This window comes from Malaclemys terrapin, chromosome 25 (genome assembly GCF_027887155.1).
Source record: "Malaclemys terrapin pileata isolate rMalTer1 chromosome 25, rMalTer1.hap1, whole genome shotgun sequence".
Lineage (NCBI taxonomy): Eukaryota > Metazoa > Chordata > Testudines > Emydidae > Malaclemys > Malaclemys terrapin.
In genome coordinates this window covers 15,799,375-15,818,541 of record NC_071529.1, presented here as the reverse complement: position 1 = coordinate 15,818,541, position 19,167 = coordinate 15,799,375, and the positions used below count along the sequence as shown (strand labels likewise).

Sequence of the window (19,167 nt, the reverse complement as noted above, 5' to 3'; positions counted from 1 at the left end):
TGACCCCATTTGCTCCCCTGAATCTGGGGCTTGACCTCAGATGACCTCATTACCTGGCCAGTGACCTCAGATGACCCCATTTGCTCCCCTGGATCTGGGTCTGTGACCTCAGATGACCCCAATCCCTGCCCTAGTTCTGGACCTGTTACCTCAGACGACCCCATTACTTCTTCAGTGACCTCAGATGACCCCCATTCCCTGCTCTTGGGGGTGGGTCTTGACCTCAGATGACCCAATTACTTGTCCAGTGACCCCATATGACACCATTTGCTCTCCTGGATCTGTGTCTGTGACCTCAGATAACCCCATTACTTGTCCAGTGACCCCAGATGACCCCACTTGCTCTCCTGGATCTGTGTCTGTGACCTCAGATAACCCCATTCCCTGCTCTCAGGGTGGGCCCGTGACCTCAGATGACCTAATTACTTGGCCATTGACCTCAGATGACCCCCATTCCCTGCTCTTGGGGGTGGGTCTTGACCTCAGATGACCCAATTACTTGTCCAGTGACCCCAGATGACCCCATTTGCTCTCCCGGGTCCGTGTCTGTGACCTCAGATAACCCCATTCCCTGCTCTCAGGGTGGGCCCGTGACCTCAGATGACCTCATTACTTGGCCAGTGACCTCAAATAACCCCATTTGCTCTCCTGGGTCTGGGTCTGTGACCTCAGATGACCCCATTACCTGGCCAGTGACCTCAGATGACCCCATTCACTGCCCTGGGTCTGGGTCTGTGACCTCAGATGACCCCATTCCAAGCCCTAGGACTGGACCTGTGACCTCAGATAACCCCATTTCTTGTCCAGTGACCCCAGATGACCCCATTTGCTCTCCTGGATCTGAGTCTGTGACCTCAGATAACCCCATTCCCTGCTCTCAGGGTGGGCCCGTGACCTCAGATGACCTAATTACTTGGCCAGTGACCTCAGATGACCCCCATTCCCTGCTCTTGGGGGTGGGTCTTGACCTCAGATGACCCAATTACTTGTCCAGTGACCCCATATGACCCCATTTGCTCTCCTGGGTCTGTGTCTGTGACCTCAGATAACCCCATTACTTGTCCAGTGACCTCAGATGACCCCATTTGCTCTCCTGGGTCTGTGTCTGTGACCTCAGATGACCCCAATCCCTGCCCTAGTTCTGGACCTGTTACCTCAGACGACCCCATTACTTCTTCAGTGACCTCAGATGACCCCCATTCCCTGCTCTTGGGGGTGGGTCTTGACCTCAGATGACCCAATTACTTGTCCAGTGACCCCATATGACCCCATTTGCTCTCCTAGGTCTGTGTCTGTGACCTCAGATAACCCCATTACTTGTCCAGTGACCTCAGATGACCCCATTTGCTCTCCTGGATCTGGGTCTGTGACCTCAGATGACCCCATTACCTGGCCAGTGACCTCAGATGACCCCATTCGCTGCCCTGGATCTGGGTCTGTGACCTCAGATGACCCCATTACCTGGCCAGTGACCTCAGATGACCCCATTTGCTCCCCTGAATCTGGGGCTTGACCTCAGATGACCTCATTACCTGGCCAGTGACCTCAGATGACCCCATTTGCTCCCCTGGATCTGGGTCTGTGACCTCAGATTACCCCAATCCCTGCCCTAGTTCTGGACCTGTTACCTCAGACGACCCCATTACTTCTTCAGTGACCTCAGATGACCCCCATTCCCTGCTCTTGGGGGTGGGTCTTGACCTCAGATGACCCAATTACTTGTCCAGTGACCCCATATGACCCCATTTGCTCTCTTGGGTCTGTGTCTGTGACCTCAGATAACCCCATTCCCTGCTCTCAGGGTGGGCCCATGACCTCAGATGACCCCATTACCTGTCCAGTGACCTCAGATGACCCCATTTGCTCTCCTGGGTCTGGGTCTGTGACCTCAGATGACCCCATTACCTGTCCAGTGACCTCAGATGACCCCATTTGCTCTCCTGGGTCTGGGTCTGTGACCTCAGATGACCCCATTACCTGGCCAGTGACCTCAGATGACCCCATTCCAAGCCCTAGGACTGGACCTGTGACCTCAGATAACCCCATTTCTTGTCCAGTGACCCCAGATGACCCCATTTGCTCTCCTGGATCTGTGTCTGTGACCTCAGATAACCCCATTCCCTGCTCTCAGGGTGGGCCTGTGACCTCAGATGACCTAATTACTTGGCCAGTGACCTCAGATGACCCCCATTCCCTGCTCTTGGGGGTGGGTCTTGACCTCAGATGACCCAATTACTTGTCCAGTGACCCCATATGACCCCATTTGCTCTCCTGGGTCTGTGTCTGTGACCTCAGATAACCCCATTACTTGTCCAGTGACCTCAGATGACCCCATTTGCTCTCCTGGGTCTGTGTCTGTGACCTCAGATGACCCCAATCCCTGCCCTAGTTCTGGACCTGTTACCTCAGACGACCCCATTACTTCTTCAGTGACCTCAGATGACCCCCATTCCCTGCTCTTGGGGGTGGGTCTTGACCTCAGATGACCCAATTACTTGTCCAGTGACCCCATATGACCCCATTTGCTCTCCTGGGTCTGTGTCTGTGACCTCAGATAACCCCATTCCCTGCTCCAGGGTGGGCCCATGACCTCAGATGACCCCATTACCTGGCCAGTGACCTCAGATGACCCCATTCGCTGCCCTGGGTCTGGGTCTTGACCTCAGGTGACCCCATTACCTGTCCAGTGACCTCAGATGACCCCATTTGCTCCCCTGAATCTGGGGCTTGACCTCAGATGACCTCATTACCTTGCCAGTGACCTCAGATGACCCCATTTGCTCCCCTGGATCTGGGTCTGTGACCTCAGATGACCCCAATCCCTGCCCTAGTTCTGGACCTGTTACCTCAGACGACCCCATTACTTCTTCAGTGACCTCAGATGACCCCCATTCCCTGCTCTTGGGGGTGGGTCTTGACCTCAGATGACCCAATTACTTGTCCAGTGACCCCATATGACCCCATTTGCTCTCCTGGGTCTGTGTCTGTGACCTCAGATAACCCCATTCCCTGCTCTCAGGGTGGGCCCATGACCTCAGATGACCCCATTACCTGTCCAGTGACCTCAGATGACCCCATTTGCTCTCCTGGGTCTGGGTCTGTGACCTCAGATGACCCCATTACCTGTCCAGTGACCTCAGATGACCCCATTTGCTCTCCTGGGTCTGGGTCTGTGACCTCAGATGACCCCATTACCTGGCCAGTGACCTCAGATGACCCCATTCCAAGCCCTAGGACTGGACCTGTGACCTCAGATAACCCCATTTCTTGTCCAGTGACCCCAGATGACCCCATTTGCTCTCCTGGATCTGTGTCTGTGACCTCAGATAACCCCATTCCCTGCTCTCAGGGTGGGCCTGTGACCTCAGATGACCTAATTACTTGGCCAGTGACCTCAGATGACCCCCATTCCCTGCTCTTGGGGGTGGGTCTTGACCTCAGATGACCCAATTACTTGTCCAGTGACCCCATATGACCCCATTTGCTCTCCTGGGTCTGTGTCTGTGACCTCAGATAACCCCATTACTTGTCCAGTGACCTCAGATGACCCCATTTGCTCTCCTGGGTCTGTGTCTGTGACCTCAGATGACCCCAATCCCTGCCCTAGTTCTGGACCTGTTACCTCAGACGACCCCATTACTTCTTCAGTGACCTCAGATGACCCCCATTCCCTGCTCTTGGGGGTGGGTCTTGACCTCAGATGACCCAATTACTTGTCCAGTGACCCCATATGACCCCATTTGCTCTCCTAGGTCTGTGTCTGTGACCTCAGATAACCCCATTACTTGTCCAGTGACCTCAGATGACCCCATTTGCTCTCCTGGATCTGGGTCTGTGACCTCAGATGACCCCATTACCTGGCCAGTGACCTCAGATGACCCCATTCGCTGCCCTGGATCTGGGTCTGTGACCTCAGATGACCCCATTACCTGGCCAGTGACCTCAGATGACCCCATTTGCTCCCCTGAATCTGGGGCTTGACCTCAGATGACCTCATTACCTGGCCAGTGACCTCAGATGACCCCATTTGCTCCCCTGGATCTGGGTCTGTGACCTCAGATTACCCCAATCCCTGCCCTAGTTCTGGACCTGTTACCTCAGACGACCCCATTACTTCTTCAGTGACCTCAGATGACCCCCATTCCCTGCTCTTGGGGGTGGGTCTTGACCTCAGATGACCCAATTACTTGTCCAGTGACCCCATATGACCCCATTTGCTCTCCTGGGTCTGTGTCTGTGACCTCAGATAACCCCATTCCCTGCTCTCAGGGTGGGCCCATGACCTCAGATGACCCCATTACCTGTCCAGTGACCTCAGATGACCCCATTTGCTCTCCTGGGTCTGGGTCTGTGACCTCAGATGACCCCATTACCTGTCCAGTGACCTCAGATGACCCCATTTGCTCTCCTGGGTCTGGGTCTGTGACCTCAGATGACCCCATTACCTGGCCAGTGACCTCAGATGACCCCATTCCAAGCCCTAGGACTGGACCTGTGACCTCAGATAACCCCATTTCTTGTCCAGTGACCCCAGATGACCCCATTTGCTCTCCTGGATCTGTGTCTGTGACCTCAGATAACCCCATTCCCTGCTCTCAGGGTGGGCCTGTGACCTCAGATGACCTAATTACTTGGCCAGTGACCTCAGATGACCCCCATTCCCTGCTCTTGGGGGTGGGTCTTGACCTCAGATGACCCAATTACTTGTCCAGTGACCCCATATGACCCCATTTGCTCTCCTGGGTCTGTGTCTGTGACCTCAGATAACCCCATTACTTGTCCAGTGACCTCAGATGACCCCATTTGCTCTCCTGGGTCTGTGTCTGTGACCTCAGATGACCCCAATCCCTGCCCTAGTTCTGGACCTGTTACCTCAGACGACCCCATTACTTCTTCAGTGACCTCAGATGACCCCCATTCCCTGCTCTTGGGGGTGGGTCTTGACCTCAGATGACCCAATTACTTGTCCAGTGACCCCATATGACCCCATTTGCTCTCCTGGGTCTGTGTCTGTGACCTCAGATAACCCCATTCCCTGCTCCAGGGTGGGCCCATGACCTCAGATGACCCCATTACCTGGCCAGTGACCTCAGATGACCCCATTCGCTGCCCTGGGTCTGGGTCTTGACCTCAGGTGACCCCATTACCTGTCCAGTGACCTCAGATGACCCCATTTGCTCCCCTGAATCTGGGGCTTGACCTCAGATGACCTCATTACCTTGCCAGTGACCTCAGATGACCCCATTTGCTCCCCTGGATCTGGGTCTGTGACCTCAGATGACCCCAATCCCTGCCCTAGTTCTGGACCTGTTACCTCAGACGACCCCATTACTTCTTCAGTGACCTCAGATGACCCCCATTCCCTGCTCTTGGGGGTGGGTCTTGACCTCAGATGACCCAATTACTTGTCCAGTGACCCCATATGACCCCATTTGCTCTCCCGGGTCTGTGTCTGTGACCTCAGATAACCCCATTACTTGTCCAGTGACCCCAGATGACCCCACTTGCTCTCCTGGATCTGTGTCTGTGACCTCAGATAACCCCATTCCCTGCTCTCAGGGTGGGCCCGTGACCTCAGATGACCTCATTACTTGGCCAGTGACCTCAAATAACCCCATTTGCTCTCCTGGGTCTGGGTCTGTGACCTCAGATGACCCCATTACCTGGCCAGTGACCTCAGATGACCCCATTCGCTTTCCTGGGTCTGGGTCTGTGACCTCAGATGACCCCATTACCTGTCCAGTGACCTCAGATGACCCCATTCCAAGCCCTAGGACTGGACCTGTGACCTCAGGTGACCCCATTACTTGTCCAGTAACCTCAGATGACCCCATTTGCTCTCCTGGGTCTGTGTCTGTGACCTCAGATAACCCCATTCCCTGCTCTCAGGGTGGGCCCATGACCTCAGATGACCCCATTACTTGGCCAGTGACTCCAGATGACCCCATTTGCTCCCCTGGGTCTGGGGTTGTGGTCTCAGATGACCCCATTACCTGTCCAGTGACCCAAGATGACCCCATTCCAAGCCCAAGGAGTGGCTCTGTGACCTCAGATAACCCCATTTCTTGTCCAGTGACCCCAGATGACCCCACTTGCTCTCCTGGATCTGTGTCTGTGACCTCAGATAACCCCATTCCCTGCTCTCAGGGTGGGCCCGTGACCTCAGATGACCTCATTACTTGGCCAGTGACCTCAAATGACCCCATTTGCTCTCCTGGGTCTGGGTCTGTGACCTCAGATGACCCCATTACCTGGCCAGTGACCCCAGATAACCCCGTTTGCTGCCCTGGGTCTGGGTCTTGACCTCAGGTGACCCCATTACCTGTCCAGTGACCTCAGATGACCCCATTCCAAGCCCTAGGACTGGACCTGTGACCTGAGATGATCCCATTACTTCTTCACTGGCCTCAGATGACCCCATTTCCTGCTCTCAGGGTGGACCCGTGACCTCAGATGACCCCATTACTTGGCCAGTGACCCCAGATGACCCCATTTGCTCCCCTGGGTCTGGGGCTGTGGCCTCAGATGACCCCATTACCTGTCCAGTGACCCAAGTTGACCCCATTCCAAGCCCTAGGAGTGGCTCTGTGACCTCAGATAACCCCATTTCTTGTCCAGTGACCCCAGATGACCCCATTTGCTCTCCTGGATCTGTGTCTGTGACCTCAGATAACCCCATTCCCTGCTCTCAGGGTGGGCCCGTGACCTCAGATGACCTAATTACTTGGCCAGTGACCTCAAATGACCCCATTTGCTCCCCTGGATCTGGGTCTGTGACCTCAGATGACCCCATTACCTGTCCAGTGACCCCAGATAACCCCATTCGCTGCCCTGGGTCTGGGTCTTGACCTCAGGTGACCCCATTACCTGTCCAGTGACCTCAGGTGACCCCATTCCATGCCCTAGGACTGGACCTGTGACCTCAGATGACCCCATTACCTGTCTAGTAACCTCAGATGACCCCATTTGCTCCCCTGAATCTGGGGCTTGACCTCAGATGACCCCATTACCTGGCCAGTGACCTCAGATGTCCCCGTTCCTTGTCCTGGGTCTAGGCCTGTGACCTCAGATGACCCCCCCATTACTTACCCAGTGACCTCAGATGACCCCATTCCCTGCCCTGGGTCTGGACCTGTGACCTGAGATGACCCCATTACGTCTTCACTGGCCTCAGATGACCCCATTCCCTGCTCTCAGAGTGGGCCCGTGACCTCGGATGACCCCATTTACTCCCCTGGATCTGAGTCTGTGACCTCAGATGACCCCATTACCTGGCCAGTGACCTCAGCTGACCCCATTTGCTCCCCTGGATCTGGGTCTGTGACCTCAGATGACCCCAATCCCTGCCCTAGTTCTGGACCTGTTACCTCAGACGACCCCATTACTTCTTCAGTGACCTCAGATGACCCCCATTCCCTGCTCTTGGGGGTGGGTCTTGACCTCAGATGACCCAATTACTTGTCCAGTGACCCCATATGACCCCATTTGCTCTCCCGGGTCTGTGTCTGTGACCTCAGATAACCCCATTCCCTGCTCTCAGGGTGGGCCTGTGACCTCAGATGACCTCATTACTTGGCCAGGGACCTCAAATGACCCCATTTGCTCCCCTGGATCTGGGTCTGTGACCTCAGATAACCCCATTACTTCTTCAGTGTCCTCAGATGACCCCATTCCCTGATCTCAGGATGGGTCCATGCCCTCAGATGACCCCATTACTTGACCAGTGACCACAGATGACCCCATTCCCTGCCCTGGGTCTGGGGCTTGACCTCAGATGACCCCATTTGCTCCCCTGGGTATGGATCTTGACCTCAGATGACCCCATTACTTGTCCAATGACCCCATTCCTTGCCCTGGATCTAGGCCTGTGACCTCAGATAACCCCATTCCCTGCCCAGTGGCCACAGATGAACCCATCCCAGCCCTAGGTCTGGGTCTGTGACCTCATATGACCCCCATTCCCTTTCCTTGGCCTGGCTCCTTGACCCCCCGGTAACATCCCCTCCCTTTGCTGGCCCACCCGCAAGACCCCCAATCTCTGCTATGGCCTGCCCTCCCCACCCCCTCAAGGGTTCTCCCATCCCAGGTCTGTACCTTTGACCTCCGTTGACTCATCTCCCTGCCCTGTGCCTATGACTGCAGGCGATTTCCACACACACACAGCCCCCACCAGGGCCTGGGTCCAGGCCCATGAGCCTAGGTGACGTTGCTCCCTGCGCTGGGCCTGGGAACCCCATCGGCTCAGACCCACCCCTTCCGGCCCCTCAGATCATGAGATTTTCATGTTACACACAATCAACCATTGAGGGTTTCAGTTTTTTCCTTTTCTGTGCCTCCTGGATTTGACCCTTAGGGTCATGTTTCCTACTTGTCTTCCCAACCAGGAGTGCCAGGCACGTATTGAAAGCTGAGAGTCGCCTGTAATCACAGGACTCCAGGAGCTGAGGCTTTGATATGAGGCTCCTGATGAAATGAAGAGTTCGCCACACTGTGCAGTTGGCAGGAGCCAGACTTGGCCAGGAGAGCTCTGAGCCCCAGGGCTGGTTATTGGCAGGGGCAGGACAGTCCCTGGTCTAGGCCTGTAGAAAATCCCCAGGGTCTGCATCCAGAGAGCCAGAGAATCTAAAGTTCACTGGGGACATCCCTGCAAAATCCCTGGCCTCAGGAAGTGGGAATCCCGGGGGCAGTATCAGGCAGGAAACAGAGTCACCTGGGGGATGGGGGCCAGCACAGGAAGTGGGGTCCCTGGGGGGGTCACAGGGGCCAGCACAGGAAGTGGGGTTCCTGGGGGGGGGGTGTCACAGGGGCCAGCACAGGAAGTGGGGTCCCTGGGGGATGGGGGCCAGCACAGGAATTGAGGTCCCTGGGGGGGGGTGTCATGGGGCCAGCACAAGAAGTGGGGTCCCTGGGGGATGGGGGCCAGCACAGGAAGTGGGGTCCCTGGGGGGGGGTCACAGGGGCCAGCACAGGAAGCAGGGTCCCTGGGGGGGTCACAGGGTACATGAGGGGTGTGGGCAGGTTGAGTTCAGTTCACTGTGCTACATCCAGAGCAGCATTTGCCAGCTGGGGTCTTTGTGGGACGTTTCCTCTGACGAAGCTGATGCCTCCAGACCAGAAAAGGAAGCTGCTTCTTGCTCAACATGATACCAGCCCAAGTGGGGCTAGCTGGAGGCTCTGGGAGATGGTGCAGGCACCTATGTCCCCCTGCCCCCCTCAGCGATCTGCCTCAGGGCTGGGGTGGGAGGCGGGCAGGGGCGGTGCCCCTCAGCCACGGCTCATTGAAATGGCGCAGGAACCATGGTCGTCTCTGGGCCCCGTGGGCTCCGTGCCACTCCAGAGCACCTCGGTCCAGCCAGGCCTGCTGGGCCCTTTGCACACTGGTGTGAGGGGCTCTCTCCTGGAGCTCTGGGCACTGGCTGCCATGAAGGGCTTGGTCCAAGCAGCCAGTGTCATAGGCGAGGAGCAGGCCCCCGGCCACTTTGCCAAGCGCATGCCCTGGAGCCACCTCCTACCTGCTCCTTGCTGTGGCCCTATCCCCAGAGCTACCCAGGCCCATGGGACTCTGGCAAGGGGGCCTCTTGCCTTGGCTGAGAACTGCCCCTGCCTGGGGCAATTCCAGAGCCCCCTGCAGCCAAGGCTGTGAGGCCCCAGCCCCTGGAGCTGAGCATGGGGCTGGGATTCTGGGGACAGGCAGCTGAAGGGTTTCCAACCACATGGGGAAATGTCCTGCCCTGCTGGGATGCACATCCCCACCGGGGCTGGGCAGCGGTGCCCACCAGAGGAGGGGCTTTGAGCCTCCCGGGGTGACAGGGTGGGGGGAAGGTGCCAAGCAGGGACTGCAGCAGGCTGGCTCAGTGCTGTCCCTTGGCGCATTCCTGCCTGGCCACTGCAATGGGGCCCTGCTCTGGGCACCGCTCGCTGCAGCAGGCTGTGTTTGGCCTGGGCTCTAAGCCTCTCCCGTCACCTCTGCCACCGTCAGCACCCTCCCACTGGCTGCGCTGGCCTCCCCGGAGACCTGGCAGCCTGGGCTCCTGCTTCTGCCTAGCGGGGAATGAGCTGATGCTACACGGCCGGTACTGCCTCCCTCCCAGCACCAGCAGGACGAGCCAGCTCTGGCCGAGACACAGCTGCAGCTGGGCCGGACAGAGACATGAGGGGGGCGGTGGGGACTCTCCCCGGGCAGCGCAGAGCAGAGAGGGGTGCAGGCTGGGCTGGGAAGGGGTGTCCCATGTAGCACTGCAGGGCACTCGCCTCCAGGCCATGAGCACTGCACAGCCCTGAGACGGAGCTGGCCTGGCCTCAGCACGTGCTGTGAGCACATGGAAGCCCTAGCGTAGGCGAGGCCCTGAGCTCAGCCCCTGCCTGGGAGCACGGCCAGGCCCCCAGGCTGGCGCAGGCCGCAGAGCCGCCGGTGCCACGTGTGACTGAGCGCGGCACTCGGGGAGCCTCTGTCAGGGTTCCTGGGCTCGGCTCTCATGCTGCCCTCGGCCACAGGCCTCACCCGCCACCAGCTGCTCCCTGCTCCCAGCCAGTCCTCGGCTCCGCTGGGAAATCACCGCCATTCCTCCCCTGTGCGCAGAGCTGCTGCGAGGCAGCTCAGCCAGGGGGGGGCTTAGTCCTTCTAGCAAGGCGCTTGGCTGGCCCCCAGCCGCAGCAGCAGTGGGATTTTCCCTTTCCTCACCAGGTGGGGACAGGTAGCACCTGGGGCGCTGGGCGGATTAGGTGACTTGCCCCAGGTCGTGGAGGTGCGCTGTGTCAGAGCCAGGAATCGATGCCCAGGGCTGCTGACGCCCGTCACCACTAGAGACCAGGCCACCCTTCTCCCCGGCAGTCTGCCTCCAGCAGCAGCCGACACCCCATCATGCACCTGCCACTTGGGCCATTCTGCACCTGGGGTGACCAGCTGGCACCCTATAGCAGGAGAGGGCACTGGCTGCCTTCGCCGGCTCCCTGGCTCCCCCCACCCCAGGAGTTGTTCAGCAAAGCCTGTGCAGAGCCCACTCGGTGTCGCCCCCCCGCCCCCGCCCCCACACAGAGATCGTGAGCTGCCATTGGGCAGCGGGACGCACACCCCCAGGGCACTGGGGCATAGGCAATGTTGATTCAGTCAGCAGGGGCTGGAGAACCCGCCTCCCTCCCATTGCATCAGTGGGAGGTCCCCTCCCATCCCGCTGCCAAGCCAGCGCGGAGGGCAGCCTCCCCCAAGGAGCCCCCTGGACAGAACCAGCAACTGGGCTAGTAAACCAGGGACCCCCATCGCCACCCCCCCCCACACCCGCTGCAGACCCTGTGGTCAAGAGCTCAGGGCACAGCCCTGCCAGCCACAACCTGGAGTAGGGGGAGGCTGCACCTGCTCCCGGCTTTGGGACCCACATGGCCACAGCCCTGAGCCCCTGGGCCCAACTTCAGCGCACTTCCCACCTGCAGCCCCCCAGCTCAGATGCCTGCGAGTGCCACCAAGAGGAGACAGTTCCCCAGGGGCGCCTCATTGCTCCTCTCCCTGCCCCCTCGCCCCGGGACATCCCCTGCATCCTGACAGCGCGTCATGTTCTCCCGCTTACGCCAGGTGCTGCTGGCGTAACCAGCCCTGAGCTAACAGTTACCTCCTGTTCCCGGTGTGTCCCTCCTGACGCTGCTGCAGGGCCAGCACAAAGTCCGTGCTGACATGCCATCTGCCCTCTGCTGGCTGCAGCCCCAGTGGAACCAGAGGGCACAGGTGCAAAGGCCCTTTGCATCACTCCGGCCACGGTCCTGCTGGGGCTGCACCGTGACACGCCTGGGCTGTGACGGGTGGACAGCACAAGCCCTCGCTTCCCCTGGGGGCTGCAAAGGGAGCAGCCCTGGAACCCCACTGGGCCCCACTGACCCATGACGACGGGCTATTCTCTGTCCAGCGACAGGGCCCAGAGTCCCCCCCCCCCCCGTCACTGACCGGGCCCCACTTGTGCTAGGTGATGTTCACACAGACCCTTCTCTAGCAGCTGGCATGCACCCCTAAAGGCCAGCGGCTCCCGCCATTGGCTCGTCTGCAACAGACGTTTGCTTCATGATGAAAAATCCAATCCAGGCCGGGCTAATGGGGGTTTCTACAGTGGATACTAGCTGCATCCAGGAGGGACCCCCGGAGCCACCTACTCGGACCCCAGCCGCTCACAGAGCCTGACCAGCTAACACCCGACACCTGCAGAGAGTGTGTGTCCTGCCCCCTCCCTGCTCAGAGCCTCCCACCAGAGGGGCCTGCCTGGCATCAGGTATTTCGAGGCAGCCTCCCGCTCAGCACCCCAGTGGCGGGATCTGTGGGGGGCACGAGGAACATTCCTGGGCCACGCAGCCCCTGGCCCTGGCCCAGCGTCTCTCTAGCTGGGCCGTTCCAGCACAGTGCGGCGGGGCTGTTTGTGAGCACGGCTGTGACGCAGATGGGGGGAGAGCACCGGGAATCGGTGACCTTCCCTCCCCCTGCCTGCAAAGGCCACACACCTCCCTGCGCAGAGAGAAAACATTCTGTGCTTTCCCCCTGACCCTGGACACGGAGCCTAGGTCCCCCCGCGCAGCGACTGGGGGGGCTACCCCCCCAGGCTCCTTCAGTCACTTGCCTGGATCTCCCTGGTCCGACAGCCTGTGCAGCACAAGGCAGTGGGGGGTCCCCAGCCCGCCCCTCCCCCTTTGCATGGTTTGGGCAGCCGCCTGCCCAGCCCCCAGTGCAGCTCTGCGGGGGAGGCCAGAGCACGGCAGGGAGCTGTGAACCGGCTGCAGGGACCCCTGCGCCCCAGCCGAGCTGCCTGGTGCTTGTCCCTGGGCTGCAGGGCAGGAGCCTGAAATTGGTTCCTTTGGTGCGGGTCTGGTTTGCTTCTGCCCACACGGGGGTCCTGGCTGCTAATAGGGAAGGAAGGAGCAGGTGGCTCCCAGCCGGGCTGCAGCACTAATGGGACTCAGCTCTGTGAAGCAGGAGGGGGCAGCCGCTCAGATCCCACCGTCCATCCTGTGGGAATTCCAGCCCTGGCCCAGACACGACCCCGGAAACCTGAGCCCAACCCCAAGCCCAGGGGCAGGCTGCCAGCAGGACCCTGGGCCCAGGGATTGGCTTGCAGACCTGCCAGCAGGCTGCTGGGATCACCTGCACAGAAACCCAATTAGCAAGTGGTGTAGAACTGATGAATGAAATTGTTTTTAATTGTTCACTTTATTAATGTAACTTCATAAGTAAAGTTTTATGAATGAAACAATATTCATTCATAAAACCGGTTACCCCAATAACTGGCTAATTAACAGTTAAGATGCTTGTTAAAAGCCATAGCTGTTCAGTCAGCTGCCTTTGTAAGTTTCACTATCAATCCAATTCCTGCTTAAATCACTGAGACTTGCACTGTTTCAGTATTGATTTTGCCCCAGATCCCTAAGTGGCCCCCTCAAGGATTGAACTCACAACCCTAGGCTTAGCAGGCCAATGCTCCACTGAGAACTTCTGTTCCCCATTGATTACACTTCCCTACAGTGTCACTTCTGTTCACTGTTTGCCATCCATTATACTTGTCTATATTGTAACTTCTGTTCACTGTTTGCCATACTGTAATTCAAACCCCATTTTAAAACGCTTACTCCATTTTGTAAGGGCTTGCTGCCATCTTCATTTTTGCAAACCCTGCTGTAATCTTTAGTTTAGTTTAGATGTGTGAATGAGGGATGTATGGATGATGGAATCAACCTCCAGCCCCAGCCTGTCCTGATTAAATAGAGTTCAAACACCAACAGCTGAAGATGCAGACAAGAGCCCTAACAAAGTAAGAAGAATCCACCCTAAAAAGAAAAGGTACAATAGAAGGAAGATCAAAGCCCGGGGTCCAAGGCTGAAAGTCATGTCTGCAATTGACGGGTGATCAATCACCAAACCTGAAGGCAGCGTGACACAGCAAGACCTATAGACTCTGGATTCAAACTAAAGCCTACAAAAAAGGATGGGTGAGATGGAAAACTTTGGAGGAGGGTAACATTCTGCTGCCAACATGGAAGGGCATCGGTGCGCCCAACAGAGACCCAGCTCGTCCTTGTGCCCAGCTTTCCTGGCCAGTTACCACCACAAGCTACGAACCCAAGCTGCAAACTCAAGCCACAGACTCAAGCAGGACTGGTAACTATGATCCTGCTAGTTTTTATTGGTATAACAGTGGCAGGTGCAGGCCCATGGAGGGATTGGAGCTTAATCAGTCTGAGAATCTGCCCCTGGGACTCGACCCCGTCCCACTGGGCACTGCAGCCACACTGCCCCAGCACCAGCATGGGGCCCCTGCGATTAGGCTGACCAGACAGCAAGTGTGAAAAATCAGGACAGGGAGTGGGGGGGTAATAGGAGCCTATATTAAAAAAAGCCCCAAATATCGGGACTGTCCCTATAAAATCGGGACATCTGGTCACCCTACCTGCGATCAGCAGCAGCTCCACTGGGCCGCACTTTGTATTCATCAGAGCACGCCTGGCCGGGGGCACACGGGGGGACAGGTCATTCGCCTGGACACTGACAGGCTGGGATGCAGAGACACCAGCAAGGGGCGCACGATTCAGTCAGTCAGGGCAGCTCTTGCCCGGGCTGCAGCCATTTGGGACACAGCCCCCCCCGCAGGTGAGCAGCACAGGGGCAAGGCCTGGGTTCCCCCAGAGCAGCGCATCTAGCCGGGCCTGCCCTGGGGTACAGGTTACAGGGCCAGTTCCCCACAGGGGGTGGGGTGGGTTCCACGGCTGGAGGCTGCCAGGGCCAGAACACAAACGCCCTCCAAGCTGTTCTATATCCACCTCCCCCACGACGCGGGGCTGTGACGTGGACAGGAAGCTGGGATCACACTGGACTCCGCAGCCCTTCCCTGTTCCCATGGCAGTTTCCATTTCCTGTTTGCCTTGCTAAGCTCAGTGCACTGACATCACGGTTAGGTAACTTCCCAGAAGCCGGGGAAGGAGTCTGCTGAGAAGCGATAAAGGCCCCAAGGCGGAAGTGAGGCTGGTGGGTGAAAAAATGTTCAGAACAACAAGACTTCATTCCAAATTTTATTGAGGTCACATTAAAAACAGAACCGGACACAGAGTCTACAAACATTTGATATTGCAACAGACACATAGATCAGGACAATAGACTTTTGGTCTTTGTGGCACCAAAATTAAATAGAAACAAAAAAGGATTAAAAAAATAATTTATCTCCAAGGTGTGTGGATTAAATAGACATAAATAGAGCAAGGGATCTGGGTGGCGTCCAGCCAAAATCTGGACAGAATGAAACAAAGACAGAGTCTTCTGCTGAGCTCAGAGGGGTGTCCCATTGCGGCTGGAGATGCTGTTCCTGAGGTATCGTCACATGCAGCGGGCTGCCTGCAAACACTTCTGGGGATGCACGTCCGTCTGCGGGCCGTACAGCTTCTCCGCCCACCTCTCAAAGGCAGTCACCATCTGCTTCACCACCTCATCGAAGAACAGGTTGGCCAAGTGAGAATGCAGGATGGACTTGAACTCAAAGGAGACCTGGCAAGGAAACACAGATCTTAACAGGGGGCTGCCCTGGGATCTCTGGCCAGGCAATGAACCAGCGCAGGACTTGCCACGCTTTGCCCAGCCAGTGGCTGCACGTGCAGATTGCAGCTGCCCTCGACTTCCTGCAGAGGGGCAGCCTGGCAGAACCGCAGCGTCACTGGGGTGGCCTGTCTAAAGCATTCACTAGCCACACACGGCGACCCCCCCATGAAAGAAGGAATGCTCTGTGCAGGGCCAAGCCTGCCTCTTCCACCCCCGGCCCAGCCTGCCTCGGGGATTGGCCCAGACGGGAATACTCACATAGAAGTCTAACGTGCAGGTGTCTGGCTGCCCCGGCAGCCCCGGGCTAAACCGCCACAGCGTCTCCAGGTGGCTGAAGATGCGGCTGTCGTTGCATACAGCCTGCAGGAGGAAAGGGGGCTCGCGTCAGTTTCACCCCACAAGGCTCTCAGCTGATTTCAATCCACCCACACCCAGGAGTGCCCAGCAGCCAGTGACACTGAGCCCAGGCTGCTGGAGCCAGTAAGAACCGGGCTCCCTGTTCACACCCGAGTTCACATCTGCATGAGTCTGTGAACGTGGAACCAGACTACACAGGCCGTGTGGTAACAGGCGAGCCCCTATCCGTAGAGAGGCTGGGGCTGCCAGTTCCTTATCCGGCACCCGTCCCAAGCACTGACTTATTAGTGTGACGTCCGCATCTACTCAGCCCTGATCTGCCTGGAACTGGACCCACACAGCTCAGCACCAGACACAACCCTGGTTTTGTCTGGCTCCTTGGAGCCCAGCTGCTGCCTCAGGGGGAGAGAGAGGAGCTGCATCTCACACAGAGACGCTTTTCGAGAACGGGGCAAACGGGGGTCACAGCCACAAGCACGAGGCCTGGGAACCACAGGAACCTCTTCCAAGACCAGCCTCTGAAGTCAGGTGCTTGACAGGCCCGGGGCCAATTATCAGAAGTGTTGAGCACCTGTAGTGAGTTGTGAGTGCTCAGCACGTCCCAGCTAAGCCCAGGGTGTCTGGCCCTGGGATCCCCACAGGCCCCTAGGCTCCCTTACCCGGATCTGGTGCTGGGGAGTCAGGGAGATTTCAGAGACGTAGCGCTCCACGAGGGGCGCGAAGCCGACCTCCAGCTCTGCCCGCGTGAGCCCTTTGCGGTAGGACAAGACCTTGGAGCTCTTGCACCACGGCACAAAGAGCTGGTAGCTCTCCACGTTGGCCACCACGTTGTACATCTGCTCCATCGAGTAGCTGGAAGAGAGGGGAGACAAGCCGCCTGTGAGCGGGTGCCGGGCGGGTGACGCGAGACAGGCAGCACCTGGCGCGGGGGTCATCAGGCTGGGAACTCAGCCACTGACCTGCACCCTCCCCCCTTCCCTGGGCAACAGGCTCCTGCCACTGCCCTCTGCCCACCGGAGACAACTCCCACTCCCAGCCCCTTGGCCAGGTCCCCCCGGCCGAGCCGCGGAGACCCCCTTGGAGCCGCTGAACACCCCTTCCCTGACGGGCGACTCTGGGCTCCACACTCACCCCAGCACTCGCGCTTCCGCGTACTCCATCCGCTTGCCACCCAGCAGAGGGGCTGCCAGGTTCAGGAAGGTCCGTGCCGGGGGCTGCAGCACCCGTGTCGGGGTGACGGGAGGCCGCTTGGGGGCCTGTGGAGTGGCCAGGATCCCACAGGAACTTAAATGCCTGAAACACAGAAGGGCGGTTACAGGGGTGAGCGTCAGGGCACAGCCCGGGGGCCGCGCAGCCCCTTCAGCGTGGAACCCCCCCGGACAGCTCAGCCCCATGGGGTCCGGCTGGGCTCAGCCCCGGGGATTCAGATCCACACCCCCACCGACCCCCAACCCTGGCCCCCAGCGCAGGACTGGGGCTCTTCCGGCGCACACGGTGCCCCCGCCGGCTGGGGGGCAGGACGCGAGGGGACGGGGACGGGGGTCCCACCCGAATCCGGACCCAGAGTTGGAGCCACGTGGGGCGGGCAGGGGCCGCCCCATCCCCGGGGCCCGGGACCCGGGACCCGGGACCAGGCAGCGGCCCCCGCTCCCCCCGGCCCGGTCCCGTCCGGTCCGGTCCTTACCGAGTCCCGTCCCCGGGGCGCGGGCGGCCCCCAGCTCCCCGCAGCGCCCGCAGGAACGCGGCTCCCCGGCTGCTGCTCCCGGCCATGGCTCGCGGCTCGGTCCGTCTGCGCCGCCCCGGCCCCGGCCCCGGCTCCGGCTCCCGCGGGGTGGGTCCGCCACGTGCTCCAGCGACATGTGGGGAAACTCCCACGGGGCGGGACCGCGGCCGGGACCGCCCGGAGACGGGCCAAGGGGGGCAGGTCTGGGGCCCGGGGGGGCAGGTCCCAGGATGGGTGTATGGGGGGCGGATCTGGGGCCCGGGGGAGCTCTATGGGGGAGCAGGGTGGGAGGCATGGGGGGCAGGTTCCAGGATGGGTGTATGGGGGGCGGGTCTGGGGCCCGGGGGAGCAGGGTGGGGGGCAGGTCCCGGGATGGGTGTATGGGGGGCGGGTCTGGGGCCCGGGGGAGCTCTATGGGGGAGCAGGGTGGGAGGCATGGGGGGCGGGTCTGGGGCCCAGGGGAGCAGGGTGGGGGACAGATCTCAGGATGTGTGTATGGGGGGGGCAGGTCTGGGGCCCAGGGAAGCTCTATGGGGGAGCAGGGTGGGGAGCATGGGGGCAGGTTCCAGGATGGGTGTATGGGGGGCGGGTCTGGGGCCTGGGGGAGCAGGGGGGGCAGATCTCAGGATGGGTGTATGGGGGGCAGGTCTGGGGCCCAGGGAAGCTCTATGGGGGAGCAGGGTGGGGGGCAGGTTCCACGATGGGTGTATTGGGGGCAGGTCTGGGGCCCGGGGGAGCAGGGTGGGGGGCAGGTCCCAGGATGGGTGTGTGGGGCAGGTTATGGGCTCACTGGGGCAAGGAGCAGGGACATGTCTCCCTGTTCCCGGGGCTGTCTGGACACAGCCTTGGTCCCAAGATGGAGCCGTGTCCTAGGTGCGAGTTCGGGGGTCGCTGAGTGTGTGTGTGTGTGTGGGGGGGGGAGCGTGTGAATACAGGGGGTGAATTAGAGAGGTAACTGCCTGCAAACACCAGGGCTCATTTAGGGCTCCAGCGAGACTGGCCCCGGGGAACATCCCCAGCCCCAGGGCACGAGATGGACAATTGCTGGCTTTGCAGCCCTGGAACCTAGAGCTCTAGGCCAGTGGGTCTCAAACTTTCATACTGGTGCCCCCTTTCACATCGCAAGCCTCTGCGTGTGTGCAACCCCCCCTTATCCATTAAACACACCTTATTTATATATTTAACACCATTATAAATGCTGGAGGCAAAGGGGGGGTTGGGGTGGAGGCTAACAGCTGACGACCCCCCCCCATGTAATGACCTCATGACCCCCTGAGGGGTCCCGACCCCCAGTTTGAGAACCCCTGGTCTAGGCAAAACTCCAACCTGACCTACAGGTGGGCGGCTGGTTTCCTGAGGGCCGGTTGTGTAACAGACACTTGACAAACCTGGCTTCCGTTGCAGATGACTCACACTCCAAGTATGCTGGCCAGCCCAAGGGAGCGGGATTGCAAACAGCCAACATATCCAGACCTCCTGGCCCAGCTACTCTGACGCCCTCTCAGTCTGGAATTTAATTTCCTCTTTCCCTCAG

At 59.1% G+C, this 19,167-nt stretch overlaps 2 protein-coding genes across 2 annotated transcripts in view; one reads left to right on the top strand and one right to left on the bottom strand.

Moving 5' to 3' along the window:
* The window catches only part of STAT3 (signal transducer and activator of transcription 3), a 295,156-nt gene that overhangs the window by 67,395 nt on the left and 208,594 nt on the right, over positions 1-19,167 (top strand). The window lies entirely within an intron of this gene.
* LOC128829088 (coenzyme Q-binding protein COQ10 homolog B, mitochondrial-like) lies at positions 15,021-17,714 on the bottom strand. Its single transcript, XM_054014250.1, has 5 exons — positions 17,595-17,714; positions 17,042-17,203; positions 16,570-16,762; positions 15,812-15,913; positions 15,021-15,502 (listed from the first exon to the last, which is right to left on the bottom strand). The coding sequence occupies exons 1-5, from the start codon at positions 17,678-17,680 to the stop codon at positions 15,335-15,337; spliced, it is 711 nt and encodes a 236-aa protein (XP_053870225.1). The 5' UTR covers positions 17,681-17,714; the 3' UTR covers positions 15,021-15,334.